This window comes from Calliphora vicina, chromosome 2 (genome assembly GCF_958450345.1).
Source record: "Calliphora vicina chromosome 2, idCalVici1.1, whole genome shotgun sequence".
Lineage (NCBI taxonomy): Eukaryota > Metazoa > Arthropoda > Insecta > Diptera > Calliphoridae > Calliphora > Calliphora vicina.
The window spans coordinates 141,525,448-141,538,488 of NC_088781.1; the positions used below are offsets into that span (position 1 = coordinate 141,525,448).

The 13,041-nt window shown below is 29.3% G+C and overlaps 1 protein-coding gene across 3 annotated transcripts in view; it reads left to right on the forward strand.

The window, feature by feature from the left end:
- The window catches only part of nolo (no long nerve cord), a 137,656-nt gene that overhangs the window by 36,655 nt on the left and 87,960 nt on the right, over positions 1-13,041 (forward strand). For all 3 annotated transcript variants that reach the window (XM_065502304.1, XM_065502306.1, XM_065502305.1), the window contains exon 2: positions 5,728-5,872. In XM_065502304.1, the coding sequence (XP_065358376.1) occupies positions 5,728-5,872 (145 nt within the window). The remainder of the gene's footprint in view (positions 1-5,727; positions 5,873-13,041) is intronic.

Here is a 13,041-nt window from a genome sequence, read left to right on the forward strand (position 1 = left end):
CTTTGATTAAATTTATAGTGTACAAATGTTTCAAAATAAAAGCTAAACATTTTAAAAAATCCTGCATTTTTAAGTCATGCACCCAATATAGTACATAAAATTGGTCAAGTGAAAATATACCCAGAAAATTTATAAATTGTAGTGAATAAAATGTTTTATTTTAAAAGTGAAATAAATAAACTTACGTTGTTTACCTTGGTGTGTTGATTTCCACACAACATTTTTTATAGTTAAAATCATGATTTGCCATTAATAACATATTAATTAGTATATGTTGTTACCAGTTACATCAAATTGGTTTATCTTCAGCTCATTTTACACAAACATTTTGGTTATGAGTAGTAACTACAGCTTGACAGAAACAACACATTTGACAATAATGTTCTTAGTGCAAAATACATAGAAATTTCATATGTGTGGAAAACCACACAAAAGGGTAATCAACGTAACTTTCTTATTAAAAACTATTTTTGAATCAATTAATGCGTTTTCTGAGTTAGAATTACTTGGAGACATGACATTTGTAACCAAAAGTAACCAAAGGATTTTTCTTAGCATATTCCCAAAAAATATATACTAAATTGGATTTAGCCAAGTAATTTGGCATTAGTCAAAATTACATTGTCTATCTGTAAAACTACTGGAGAACCTATGAAAATCTTTTATTTCTTTAATTTAATTATGTACATTATTTGAATGTATACATGAATTCATAATTAAAAATATAGCAACACAATCATTTGGGAATTTCAATAGTAAATACATATAATAAAAAGAAAATATTTATGTATGAAAAACTATGTAGCAGCATAAAAACACTGAAATGTAAAAATAATATAAAAAAAAAGAAACAACATGAACTCTAGAATTATTTATTCTCAACGGATTAAACTTCTGTTTGTCTACAATAAATGAATGAATGAAATGTGAAATGCAGCATTGTGACAGATTATTTATTTGTCAGTTTTATTTTTCATACACCCAAATGTTTTGAAGTATTTAGTCGTACGTGGGTGGAGACATAAATAGTTGTAAATTAAATGAGAGGAGTGCTTGTTGAAGTGTGACATATGGGTCAAATATATACTTGTCACAACAATATCATTAAATATGTAAATTTATATGTTAAATGTCAAATTTGTAATTAATAAATTGGAATGGATGTTAGTGTACAGGGGAAATATGAAAATTTTTTATTAAAATAAATAAAAGTTTATTTAGGCACTAACAAATTGTTATTGTTCTACACTAAAATTCGTATAATCTATGAATATAATTCTGAAAATTAATTAAATTTTAACAAATCATTAGAAAAATTCACATGAAAGGCAACTCATAATAAACCCTCCTTATCAACATTAAAACCCATCATTAAACTCATCCCGGTATAAGGACGAATTTATAGACAAATAACTGTTGTATGTTAACTATGATAAACTTATAAATACACTTAAATAAAGCATCAATATTGACGTATCTGTGTATCTATCTATAAATCCATACTCGTTTGTATATATGTATGTATAGTTAACATTATAACTACACATTCCTTTGGCTTATGACATCAATAAAAACTCAGTCAGATACTCAGGATGTTTTTACATGTTCCTTTCTATTCTGTTCTGTGTATCCATTTGTTATTTATTATGAACATGTAGCAGAGGACAAGTCAGACATGAGCGATGGATGGATGGATTTATCAAATATGAAAAGCTCATAAATTTGTTATTATATTTGTATATACTTATTCAAAGGTATTAAATGAGTGCGCGTGTTTGTCCCATAAAATAAAAACAACTCATACTCGAACTCATATAAAAATAAAATAGAGACACGAAACGCAAAACTTTTTCTGCACTTTTTATTTCATGAAGTATGACTTTTTCTTAATAAAAAATAATATTTTAAAGAGTTTAAAATAAGAATGTTTTTATTATGTTTAAATTGTGCAAAAACGGTCCATCTGCTTTTGAATAACAAAAGGTGGCTTACTTCACTTTATATTGATAGTTGGTAATGTAATGAATGTATGTAACACCAGAACAGCAACCAACAAAAATTGGGAGTTACACCACTTTTGCACTGATGGCTTCATATAATATTGAGATTTGATTTAGGCCAGGTTTCCTCCTATAAACCATTAAAATTAAGATTATCGTTTCTAGAAATTTCTTTTATCAAAATGATTTCTTATTTAAGATTTTGGGAAAGAAAAGTTGTTTTTATATTTTATCCCACATTTATATTTTCCTGGAAATTAATGATGCCATTTTTCTTTTATAATAAAAAATAATACTTAAATATTTATTTAGTTTTTATTGTAAGTAAATTGATTTGACATTTACAAATTTTTCAATTTAAAACTGATTAAATTAAAAAGTTTCATACAAAAAGTTAATACAGACTTTTTAAAAATCTAAAATTCATCACACTGATGCACAAAAAACATTTACCTATAATTGGAATGAATTATTTATACCCTTTAATTCCATGTAAAGGTTTTATTATTTATAAAAAATATAAACTTTTTAACTAGAGTATCCAAAACAGAAAACCTCTTTGTAAACTCCACCGCTTTCGGTTTTTTGACAAACCGGTTTTTGTACGACAGTTAACCGGTTTAAGCTCATTCAAGCTTTAGAAAATATATTTATGAAAAACTTTGATACCATTTTTAAAAATATTGATGTATTTTATAGAAAATTATAGCATTTGGCAATATTTCGTAAAAGATATAAAATAATTGCATAAAGATTGAGCCTTAAGAATTCAAAAATGCTACGTTTCCGAAGATTTAGTACACAATTCTTAACTGTATTAGCATCCACAAATAAAAATAAATTTAAGGAGACCTTTTTCATATTAAATAATAATAGTTTTTGATAAAAAAGTTACGTAAATTATCCTAGTGTGTGGTTTTCCACACATATGTAATTTCTATATATTTTGCACTAGGAACATAGTCGTCTAATGTGCTGTTTCTGTCAAAGTGTAATACTACTCGTAACCTAAGTGTTTGTGTAAAATGTTTTGAAGATACGCCAATTTGATGTAACTGGCAAATTATATTATTTTAACTATGAAAAAATTTTGTGTGGAAAATAACACACCAGGCTAAAGAACGTAATTTTATTTATTTTTTTATTTCACTTTAAAAAAAACAATTTATTCACTACAATTTATAATTTTCTAAGTATATTGTCACTTTTCCGCCCTTTATTACTTTGACCAATTTTATGTATATTGGGTGCATGACTTACCAATGCAGGATTTTTTTAAATTTTTAGCTTTTATTTTGAAAAATTTTTATTGGCCATTGTTAGCTATGACCTTTTCCCATCTTTCTGCCATATGGATTCCAAGCCAAAACAATTGCTCATCTCTTGAGTCCATGAACGAATCAAGTCAATATCGGATACTCTGTTCCAAAGTGAAGTATATCCAAGGATACCACTTTTAAAAATATTGATGTATTTTGTAGAAAATTATAGCATTTGACAATATTTCGTAAAAGATATAAAATAATTGCATAAAGATAGAGCCTTAAGAATTCAAAAATGCTACATTTCCGAAGATTTAGGACACTTTATTTTTATCACTTGCCATAAGTTTAATTGCAATAGTCTAGCATTTCTTTTACAACAAATGAAATTTAGGAAGAAATTTAAACGAATTTTGATTTTTGTTTAATGAAAACTTTAGTTCCACGAACTATAAATTATACAAATTTTGTATTATGGTTACCGAAAATAAAATTTATATATCGTTAACTTAGTGTGCAAAAGGTACTTAGCACAGTACCTTTTCACAAATATCGCGTTCTTAAATCCTCATATTTTTTTTTTTAAATTAGTGGAAAAAATTTTATGACAAAAAAATTTTTTTTGATAAAAAAAATCGTGTTAAAAAATATTTTTCCCGATTTTGACCCATTGTACGTCCGACTTAATATGCCTTATATACGCCGTTGCAAAGGTCTTTGAAATATCTATCATTAGATATCCATATTATCAATATTAATCCAGATATAGATAAAAAAGATGTCAAACATCGAGTTAGTCAAGGTTTTTTTACTTATATCTCAGCCATTTCTGGGCCGATTTTCCCGAATTTAAATATCAACCGAACCGGGACATTAACATATGCTCTATGAATCATGTCTGTAAGTTATTTGGGGGTTCCGGAATGTTGATTTCAATATACAGACGGACAGATGGACATGGCTATATGAAATAAAATAAACAAGCCAAGTCAAATCATATATTCCACACCAGTTTAATTATATCAATGTATGTAAGTTTGCTTTTGTTATGCTATTAATTTTATTAGAATTTGGTAGAGTCATTCAGTAGTAGACTAAAACTTTAACAACTCGCAACAAATCATATTCCGCAAACACTTCCGTCCCCCAGCCATCCCCAATGTTCAAAAACCATAAAACCTTAAACCGTAATAGAAGCACATAAAAGTGTTTATTTAATACGTGACACGTGATTATTGTCGCTTCAACACTAATTCCTTTCATTAACAATGTTTATTCGCAAACACACACATACTTCGTGCCCAGATATTTATGCCCAGTTGACCATGTCTTCAAGATAGCCTTGGAGTAGTAGAATTCTGATAACTTTTTAAACAAGTGTTTAAATATTCCTTTATGAGCTTTATTATAATGTGCACTGTAATCTATAGTGGCTTAAATCACGTCATCATATATGCAATTGCTATATAATTTGAATAATACCTAGTAGATGACAAATTTCATAATGTCGTAAAGACAACTAGACCATTTTGCCAATTGGGTTAGTGTAAAAGTTTTATGATTAAATCAGTAACGATTTGTAACACATAAAATAAAATAAAGTTTTACATGCCACACAAAAACTCTAAAGACAGTAAAACACAACTACAACTACAACTAATATTTATTTAGTATTACACACTACAACCCATTTGCTTAAGTACACGCGTAAGACAAAGTTTTTATTTCTAGCACATGATATTTAATTGGAAAAGTTATATTTTACGGTAAGAAGTTGTTTTTAGAAGTTCCCGGAATTTTTTTTATAAGTTTTCTTCTTAAAGTTACAAAATTATTTCGTTATAATTTGTTGCCAATGATTCGATTAAATAAATAACCGAATTTTTGTCATCCCAACTAAAATTTTTCGAAACGAATTTCTAATTTTTTCAATTTAGTCACACATTTGAAATCTTTTAATAAAATTAAAAAAAATTACTGTTATTTGCCTTAATTTAGTATTCAAAAATGCCCGGGAATATTTCCCTCGAATGGAAAAAGTCCGGGAAATTAGAATATTATATTTTTAAAAATCTCTGTACATTTTATAATTGAGGCCATCAGTGCAAAAGCGGTGTAACCCACAATTTTGTTTGGTTGCTGATACATACAGTCCTTACATTATCAATATCAACACAAAAGCAATCTTTTGGTATTCAAAAGCAGAAGGAGCTGAAAAACTCGTTTTTACACAGAGCATAATATAACAAAGTAATGTATCAAAAGTGGTGTAAGTGGAATATACCATTAAATAAATAGTTTGGGGTTACACCACTTTTGCACTGATAGCCTCAATTAATCAACAAGCTTTAATATTTAAGTTCTTAAGAAACAGTTTTTCATAAATATTTGCTTATGTGTAAATGTTATTACTAAATACTGCATAATTTGTTAAAATTAAATTTTTGTTTCTCTTTATTTTACAGTTTAAGACATGTTACGTGGCAAATGCAAAATTCAATCATGGTTACTAAGAAAAGAAAAAGCAGAGCATTACAATCATCCCCACTATGCAGAAGAACACATGGTCCTTCATTTACAAATGTCACGCTGTGGACGATAGTTTTAATGGTAAGTGGATAAAGATAGTATTCAATTTTTATAATTGTTTTTAAGACTAAATTTAATACAGCTCAGGTTTAAAGCTAATGCAAACAGTACAAATTGAAGACAAGTTTTATTGATCTCAGTTCTTAAACTGTAAATGTTCTTTCATATTAAAAACCCGATTTTAACCCTTTTGGACCTATTTGGACATATGTGTTACACTGAATGTTCATAGAGTCTTAGATGTATTGTTTTAGATGGGGCTTGAAATCAATTAATTTTGAAAACTCAAAATCCATGATGAAAATTGTTCCACCTCTGCAAAATACTTAGACTTACCCTATGTATGGAAAACAACACACGAGCAAAAACAACGTAATTTTGTTTTCGATTGTTAGATGAAACTTAAATTGTAATATTTAATATGACTTCATTACATTCAACATAAACCTGTAAAATAACTGAGCTTACTTTCTTAATAACTCTCATATCCGCTGAAAGCTTTTACGTCATAGTTTTATACAAACTTTGTAAATACTTAAACTTACATTTTATATTAAGATCTGGTAGAGAAAATTCTTTGTTTCTTAATAACCAGAAAAAAAAACGTAGGTACTTAATAGCAAAATCCGTTTAGATTTTATCAAAGGAAATTAGTTGATATCCTTGAAATTTATAGTTTATTGCTTACACATTTTACCACACGGCAAAGACGATTTATAAGTTGATATTGTTTAACCGGAAACTCTTCAATTAAGTTACTAAATACCCATTAGTTTATTGTTCAGTTATAAATCTTTGCTTGTATGTATGTGATATATACAATCACACGTACATACTTACTCCTACGTACATTTCTCAAATATACACACATACTCGCATACGCAATACTTTATCCGTTACTATTTAAAATACATAAAATCCCAAATACAACATAAAACCAATTGTTATGGTTCTTTTGTGGGAGAAAGGGGTTTATAGAGACCATGTTCTTTTAGTGGGGGCAAGTTTTTGTACTACACACACTTGTTCTTCTGCCAAGAAATGATAATATAGAAATTTAGTAGCAAACTGCCTCTTGTTATTCATTTAACTGGTTTTATGTATACTGCTTGGTTAGTGGTCGGGGTTGGTTCGATGTATTGTTGACTGTGTGTGGAAATTATTTGGTTGTACTCGTAATTTTGGCACGACTGATTCGTTAGGGTACTTAGTTGTAAAAAAATAACGGAAGTCATATTATATATTTATAGCGTATGGCTTAAGATAATATATGGATATTACCGTAATAGCTTCCTCTACATAATACAAGCCATTAATTTTGGATTTGTAATTTAACCTTATGCATCTGCTTAATGTAAAATAACACTCACTCTGATCCATATATTTTTTACTGTTTTATTTGTATAAAATTTATGTATTTTCTAGCACACTTTGAAATTAACCTCTAAATTTAATATTAATGCAATTAAATATAAATTAACTAAATGGCCAACATTAAGCTGAATGCGAAAATAATGTTTTAAATTTAGAGTTAAATGCAAAACTAAATGTATTTTGTATAGATATTGTCATACACAAATGACATACATACATGTTTATTAAGCTGGCCCTTATTGATTTTGTCATTCCGTTTCTAACACATCAAAATATTCATCGCAGACCCTGGCTCCTTATGAAATTCTATGACTATCTGGTCTGTCTTGTCAAATTCTAAGACGATCCGTCTGTCTGTCTAGAGAACACGACAAGGCGCAAACGAAAGGAGCTACCTGTTTGAAAATTTCCACAAATACTCTTTGTTGACAAGATTTGTTTAATATTGAAAATGGGGAATATAGGTTCATGATTTCACATAGCTCACTTACAAATGTCCTCCCTGGATTTGGTTTGAACAGTCATAAATATTGTTACGAATTTGCATTAGCGATTCGAATAGAAGGTTCTACTTATCAACAATGTTGACAGCATGCAGTTATTAGCATTGATTATACGAATGGCAACACTAAATTTTGAAGCTGCTAAAATTAATATTGAAAGCTCTAAAATTCGAATATATTAGTTTTGTCCGTTAAGAAAAATCGAGGCTATTCGAATGAAGATGGCAGTGTATATAAATAGTGACTGCGCTTGAGGTAGTGAATGAGTTTATCATAGGCGCTGTTAGAGTTAACATCAACTTCATTCTTGTACATTATAAAGTGTAATTTAAGTGTGTGTGTATTAAAAACTTAGGGACTATTTAAACTGTTGTTGTGTAAATTTGAATAAATAAAGATCTTTTACAATTTTAAACTACTCAACTGCTTTTATTTGCAATCAAAAGTATCCAGTTTATTTACAGGAAATAGACCACCGTTTTTAAAAGGTAAAAACTTAACAATATGTTGATTATTAGTTCCAAATACTCAGAAATTATATTGTAACGTATGGCGAAAAGGTCCCCCTCAGAAACAAGTTTTATATACCCCTCATATAACTCCTATATCAGAAGTATATTTTTCTTTAACCCTCGATGTTCCTCTTTTATGTTTGCTGGGTAGGTGTCGATACAATTGAATTTGTACATTTGAACAATTTTTCACAACATACATTATTTCCACAAAATTCGTGTGGACCCAACTATGACATGATTGGCAGTTTTAACGCAATTTGTATTTTTTTTTTTATTTTTTTGTAAACAATTTTTTCAATTGTTCACTTTAGTTAGAGTGGCAGTTTTGAAGTTGCACGTGAAAATTTTATTTATTTAATTGTTGTTATTATTTCAGTAGTACATGTCCAAATGCAGTTGACTGCTGGATTTTAGTTTTATTTGATTTTCTGTGTTTCTGCGAAAATCCATTGTGGCAATTTAGAATGACTTTTGACTAATATTAGTATACAATGGCGGAAAATTAAAATAACAACTATAAAATATTCAATATCTCTAAACATTTTCTATAAGGCAATTGCTGGAATATATTGACAACTGTGAAGTTGAAAGAATGTATAGAAATTATTATTCATTTGTAATGGAATAAATGCAAATTGAATTTTCAATTACTTTTTTATATCTAATGAAATAAATATTAAATAAAAATAACTTAACTTGTCACTAAACTAAGCTACAATAGCATTGATTGAAATTGGTATCAACCCTTATTTAGAGCTGATTGTCATACATTTTAAGTCACATTTAATTTGAAACTTGCATAAAATGTTATAGACTATTTACTCGAAACTTTAAATACTCATAGTTAGAGTAAGTATCTATTTTAGTTAAACTTTAAATTTAAAATATATGTAGAAATGTTATATACATGTAAATGCTTTAAAAATTGTAGTTAATTTTCTCTTTTGTAATACGATGCTACCACATCAATGACAGACATCACACAATGACTAATCTTCAACGCCATTTAATGGACATAAGTGTCCATAACGTAAGCTGTACTTAACAGCTCCAGAACATACCACCATACAAATGCTAGACAAGACTACAGTAATTACTTTATTGGTTTGTAGTTTGTATTTGTATAGATATGCACTATTAAACATATGTGAGTTTGTATGAAAATGAACATATGCCAGACACTAAGGAGACATTACTAAGGTTTCAAGCAGCTTAAATGTGGTTAAAACATTATACTTAGACAAGTTTAAAACTATCACACAATTACAGACAAGCCAACGAACAAATACTAAAATAAACACGAGCAAATGCTGTCAGGCAACCAGACACAAATGGAAGGGCCAGACAACTAGACACACTGCAAATAAATTTACACAGTTGCTGTTATAGACATAATTTCCCTTAACATGACATTTCTATTCAAAATACTATTATGCTAAAAATTTATATGAAAAATACATCAAATTTTCTATGGATAATACTGTTATACCAAATATTGTCTACAGAAAATACTGTTATACACAAAATTGTCTATTGGAAATACTATTTTCTCTCTTTGGCCGACTCTGACAAAATAAAGGGTTTTCTATTGCGTTTAGGGTTTTTAATTTCCCGACCTTTTTTTGATACCCGGGAATCGGTAACATATTTCTCTACATTCCCGGGTATCCGGCTATTCCCGAAATATATAATAATACTGTAAACTGTGAATATTATAGCAAAATTTAATATAAAAACTTAGTATTTCAATCATTATATATAATAGAGCTTCGTATTAATTAATTCAATTTGAGCTCAATTCACTAAAATCTTAATCCGTAATTAAAAAATGTCAACCTTTCATTTCATAAATCCATTCCCAATATCTAATTCTTTTGCTTCCTTCAAAAGCTTCATTTAAATTGAATTAATTTTGAAGATAATTAATAACAGAATTTATTCAAACTTTGAATGATTAAATTTTTGTTGATTCAAATCTACTACAAATTGAGTTAAATGTTTTTTCTTCATTCAGTTTTATTTAGCTTTTAATCATTTTCAAAATGAACTGGAAAAAAAATTTCTAAGGCCTTTGAATAGTTAAGAGATCAAATTTATGTTGATTGCGAAAATTTCGAAATTATTGGATTCAAAGGTAAATTTTTATAATAAAACATTTGCAAAACACAGTCATTATAAAGCTGTCATCGTCACCAAAATGGTCAAAATCAATTCTATACTTGAAAATACCAAATGGTGTGCCGCCATCAAAAGTAGGGGCCTTTATTCTGCTAGTGTTTTCTGGAATAATTCGCACTGGTCAATCTTGGCAATGAAGATTATTTACCTTTATTTCTAGATCGTGCAGTTTTCCATATGCGTTTTTAAATGTTCATTAGAAACACCCCAAATAAATAATAATAAGCTGTCTATTATTGCCGAGATAAAAAAAAAAAACATTTTCACTTTTTTTAAAAAAAAAAAAAATAGAGTTCTAATTTGTTTTCTTTGTAGTTACATCAGTTTTTAATTCACGGGAATCCCGACTAAAAATCGCGGGAATCAAGTAGTGCAAAATTGCCGATATTCCTGGAAAATTTGTTCCGGGAATTCCCGGGATAAAAACCCTAATTGGGTGTAAAGCTTCAAAATGCGGGCAACATATACTCATCTTTTGAGGCCAAAAACGAATCAAGCCAATATCGGATACTATGTTCCATAGTGAAGCGTATCGCAGAGAGAGAGTGTTCTGCATCCATCGAAACAAATAGTAGTCGGAAGGGGCACGGTCTGAGCTATAAAGCGGGTGGGGCAGGTATTGCAACATGGCCGAACGTTGTCATGATGGAATATTATGGTTTCATGTCTGGTCGCATATTCTGGGCGTTTTTCGGCCAATCAAACGAATCAATCGACCGTACACGTTCCTTGTGATGGTCTGGTCAGATTTCAGTAGATCATAATAGATAGGATCCTAACGCCATGGATATTTGGCTTTGGTGTCGATTCGGCTGGCTGAGTTTCGAGGTTTCACATACGATCTCTTACGCTTCGGGTTATCGTAATGTATCCATTTTTCATCCCAAGTAATGATTCGCTGCAAAAATGATTTTCTTATATAGCGTTCAAGCATCATTTCAGACATACAAAATCGTCTTTCAAGGTCTCACCCAATTTCCCTGCTTTTGGATGCATCCTCCTGCTTGCAAAATTTTAAAAATGCTGATTGAGTAGCCACTGATTTTGCAGGCTCTTGTTGAGTTTGATACCAATCTTCATGGAGTGATTCTCGGCTGGCCTGTGGGATCTTTGTCAAAATCACCACATCTGAAACGCTCAAACCATCTCTCGCACGTTGAAACCGATGAAACACATTCACCATATGCTTCGGTGAGCAATCGGTGTGCTTCAGCTGCACTTTTTTCCAAATTATAGAACTAAAACAAAACTTCCCGCATATGACGCAATTTTGGTACAAAATTCAATATTTTAGAAGCAAATTACACTATAATGTTCAATAACTAAATGAGAATAAATTATAGACATATAAGTTATTAAATACATTACGCGTTCAAAAGAAATGTTATCTATTGTAATTCCTGCATTTTTAAGTCATACACCCAATAAAATCATTATTCCAATTGACCAAATGCATTTGCAAACTAAGAGCAGACATTCTGTTCTATATTATGTTGGGTTTTTTTAACAAACCCAAACTACAAAGTGTTTTGCTAGTCTGCAGAAACACCCAGATACTCTGGCAGGAATCGAACCCGCAACCTTTGGATTGATAGTCCAGCATACTATAGTCTAGATTATTGGGTTACACTATCGTCTACTATCCTAAAATAACTGGATCAAAGTAAAACATTACATTACTTTATATTTACGTTTCAGTAATGGAAACTTTACTATTTACGATTAAAGTAGTTAAATAAATAAAAAATGTTAGTCTCATGACGAAATTAATTACGAAACAAAATACAATGAATTGACAATTGAAATTTGAGTGGGGATTAAAAATGTCCAATTATTTTACGAAAGTATTTCTTAAATATTAAAGGAAAAATAAACATGTAGTCAAGAGAATTATAAAACAAGTTTAAGAATAAAAATTATTGCTGAAATATTTAACAAATCAAACGGTGTCTTACTTTCGTGTTTTGTATTCAATAGTATTTTTCTACAATTTGTTTTGCTGTCAATTACAGAATGTCACTGAGTTTCTTTTTGTCTTGAAATGTACAAAAATTTTACAAAATTCAAGTCTTTGATTATATGTAGTCTTTTTTCAATGCAGTCCTGCTGTTTTAAATGAAGCAATTGCAAACTTTGAAATTTGATGAACTATGATCATTATTAGTAGTTATTTCTCTAATTCTAAGTAATGCAAGATGTGTACATTTGAGAAATTTGTGATTGTAAGGTACCATGTTACCATCAATATTAATTTCTGAAAGCTATACCAGTCAGTAATGAATTCCTGTTGTCAAAATTAAAAAACTTGAACAAGTTTGCGCACCCCACCAAGCAACCACTATTCTCTAGTAATTTCACTAGTATATAGTTATAAAGAGGGTAGCAATGGACATTCGCAAAACGTTATAAGTTGGTTCTGTTTAATGGCAATAATATGACGACTGTATTAATCAATATCGAACTAGTTTCATGAGCTGCAGGGTGCCTTTATTTCCTTGTCAAAAACAGTCAAATACTTTGAATATATCAAACGTTTTGTTTTGTATTTTATTTTTAAGTTAAGTTCTTTATTCTCTTAAGGACTTTTGCGTGTTGAAGAGTCATTAAGTCGCTTGAAATG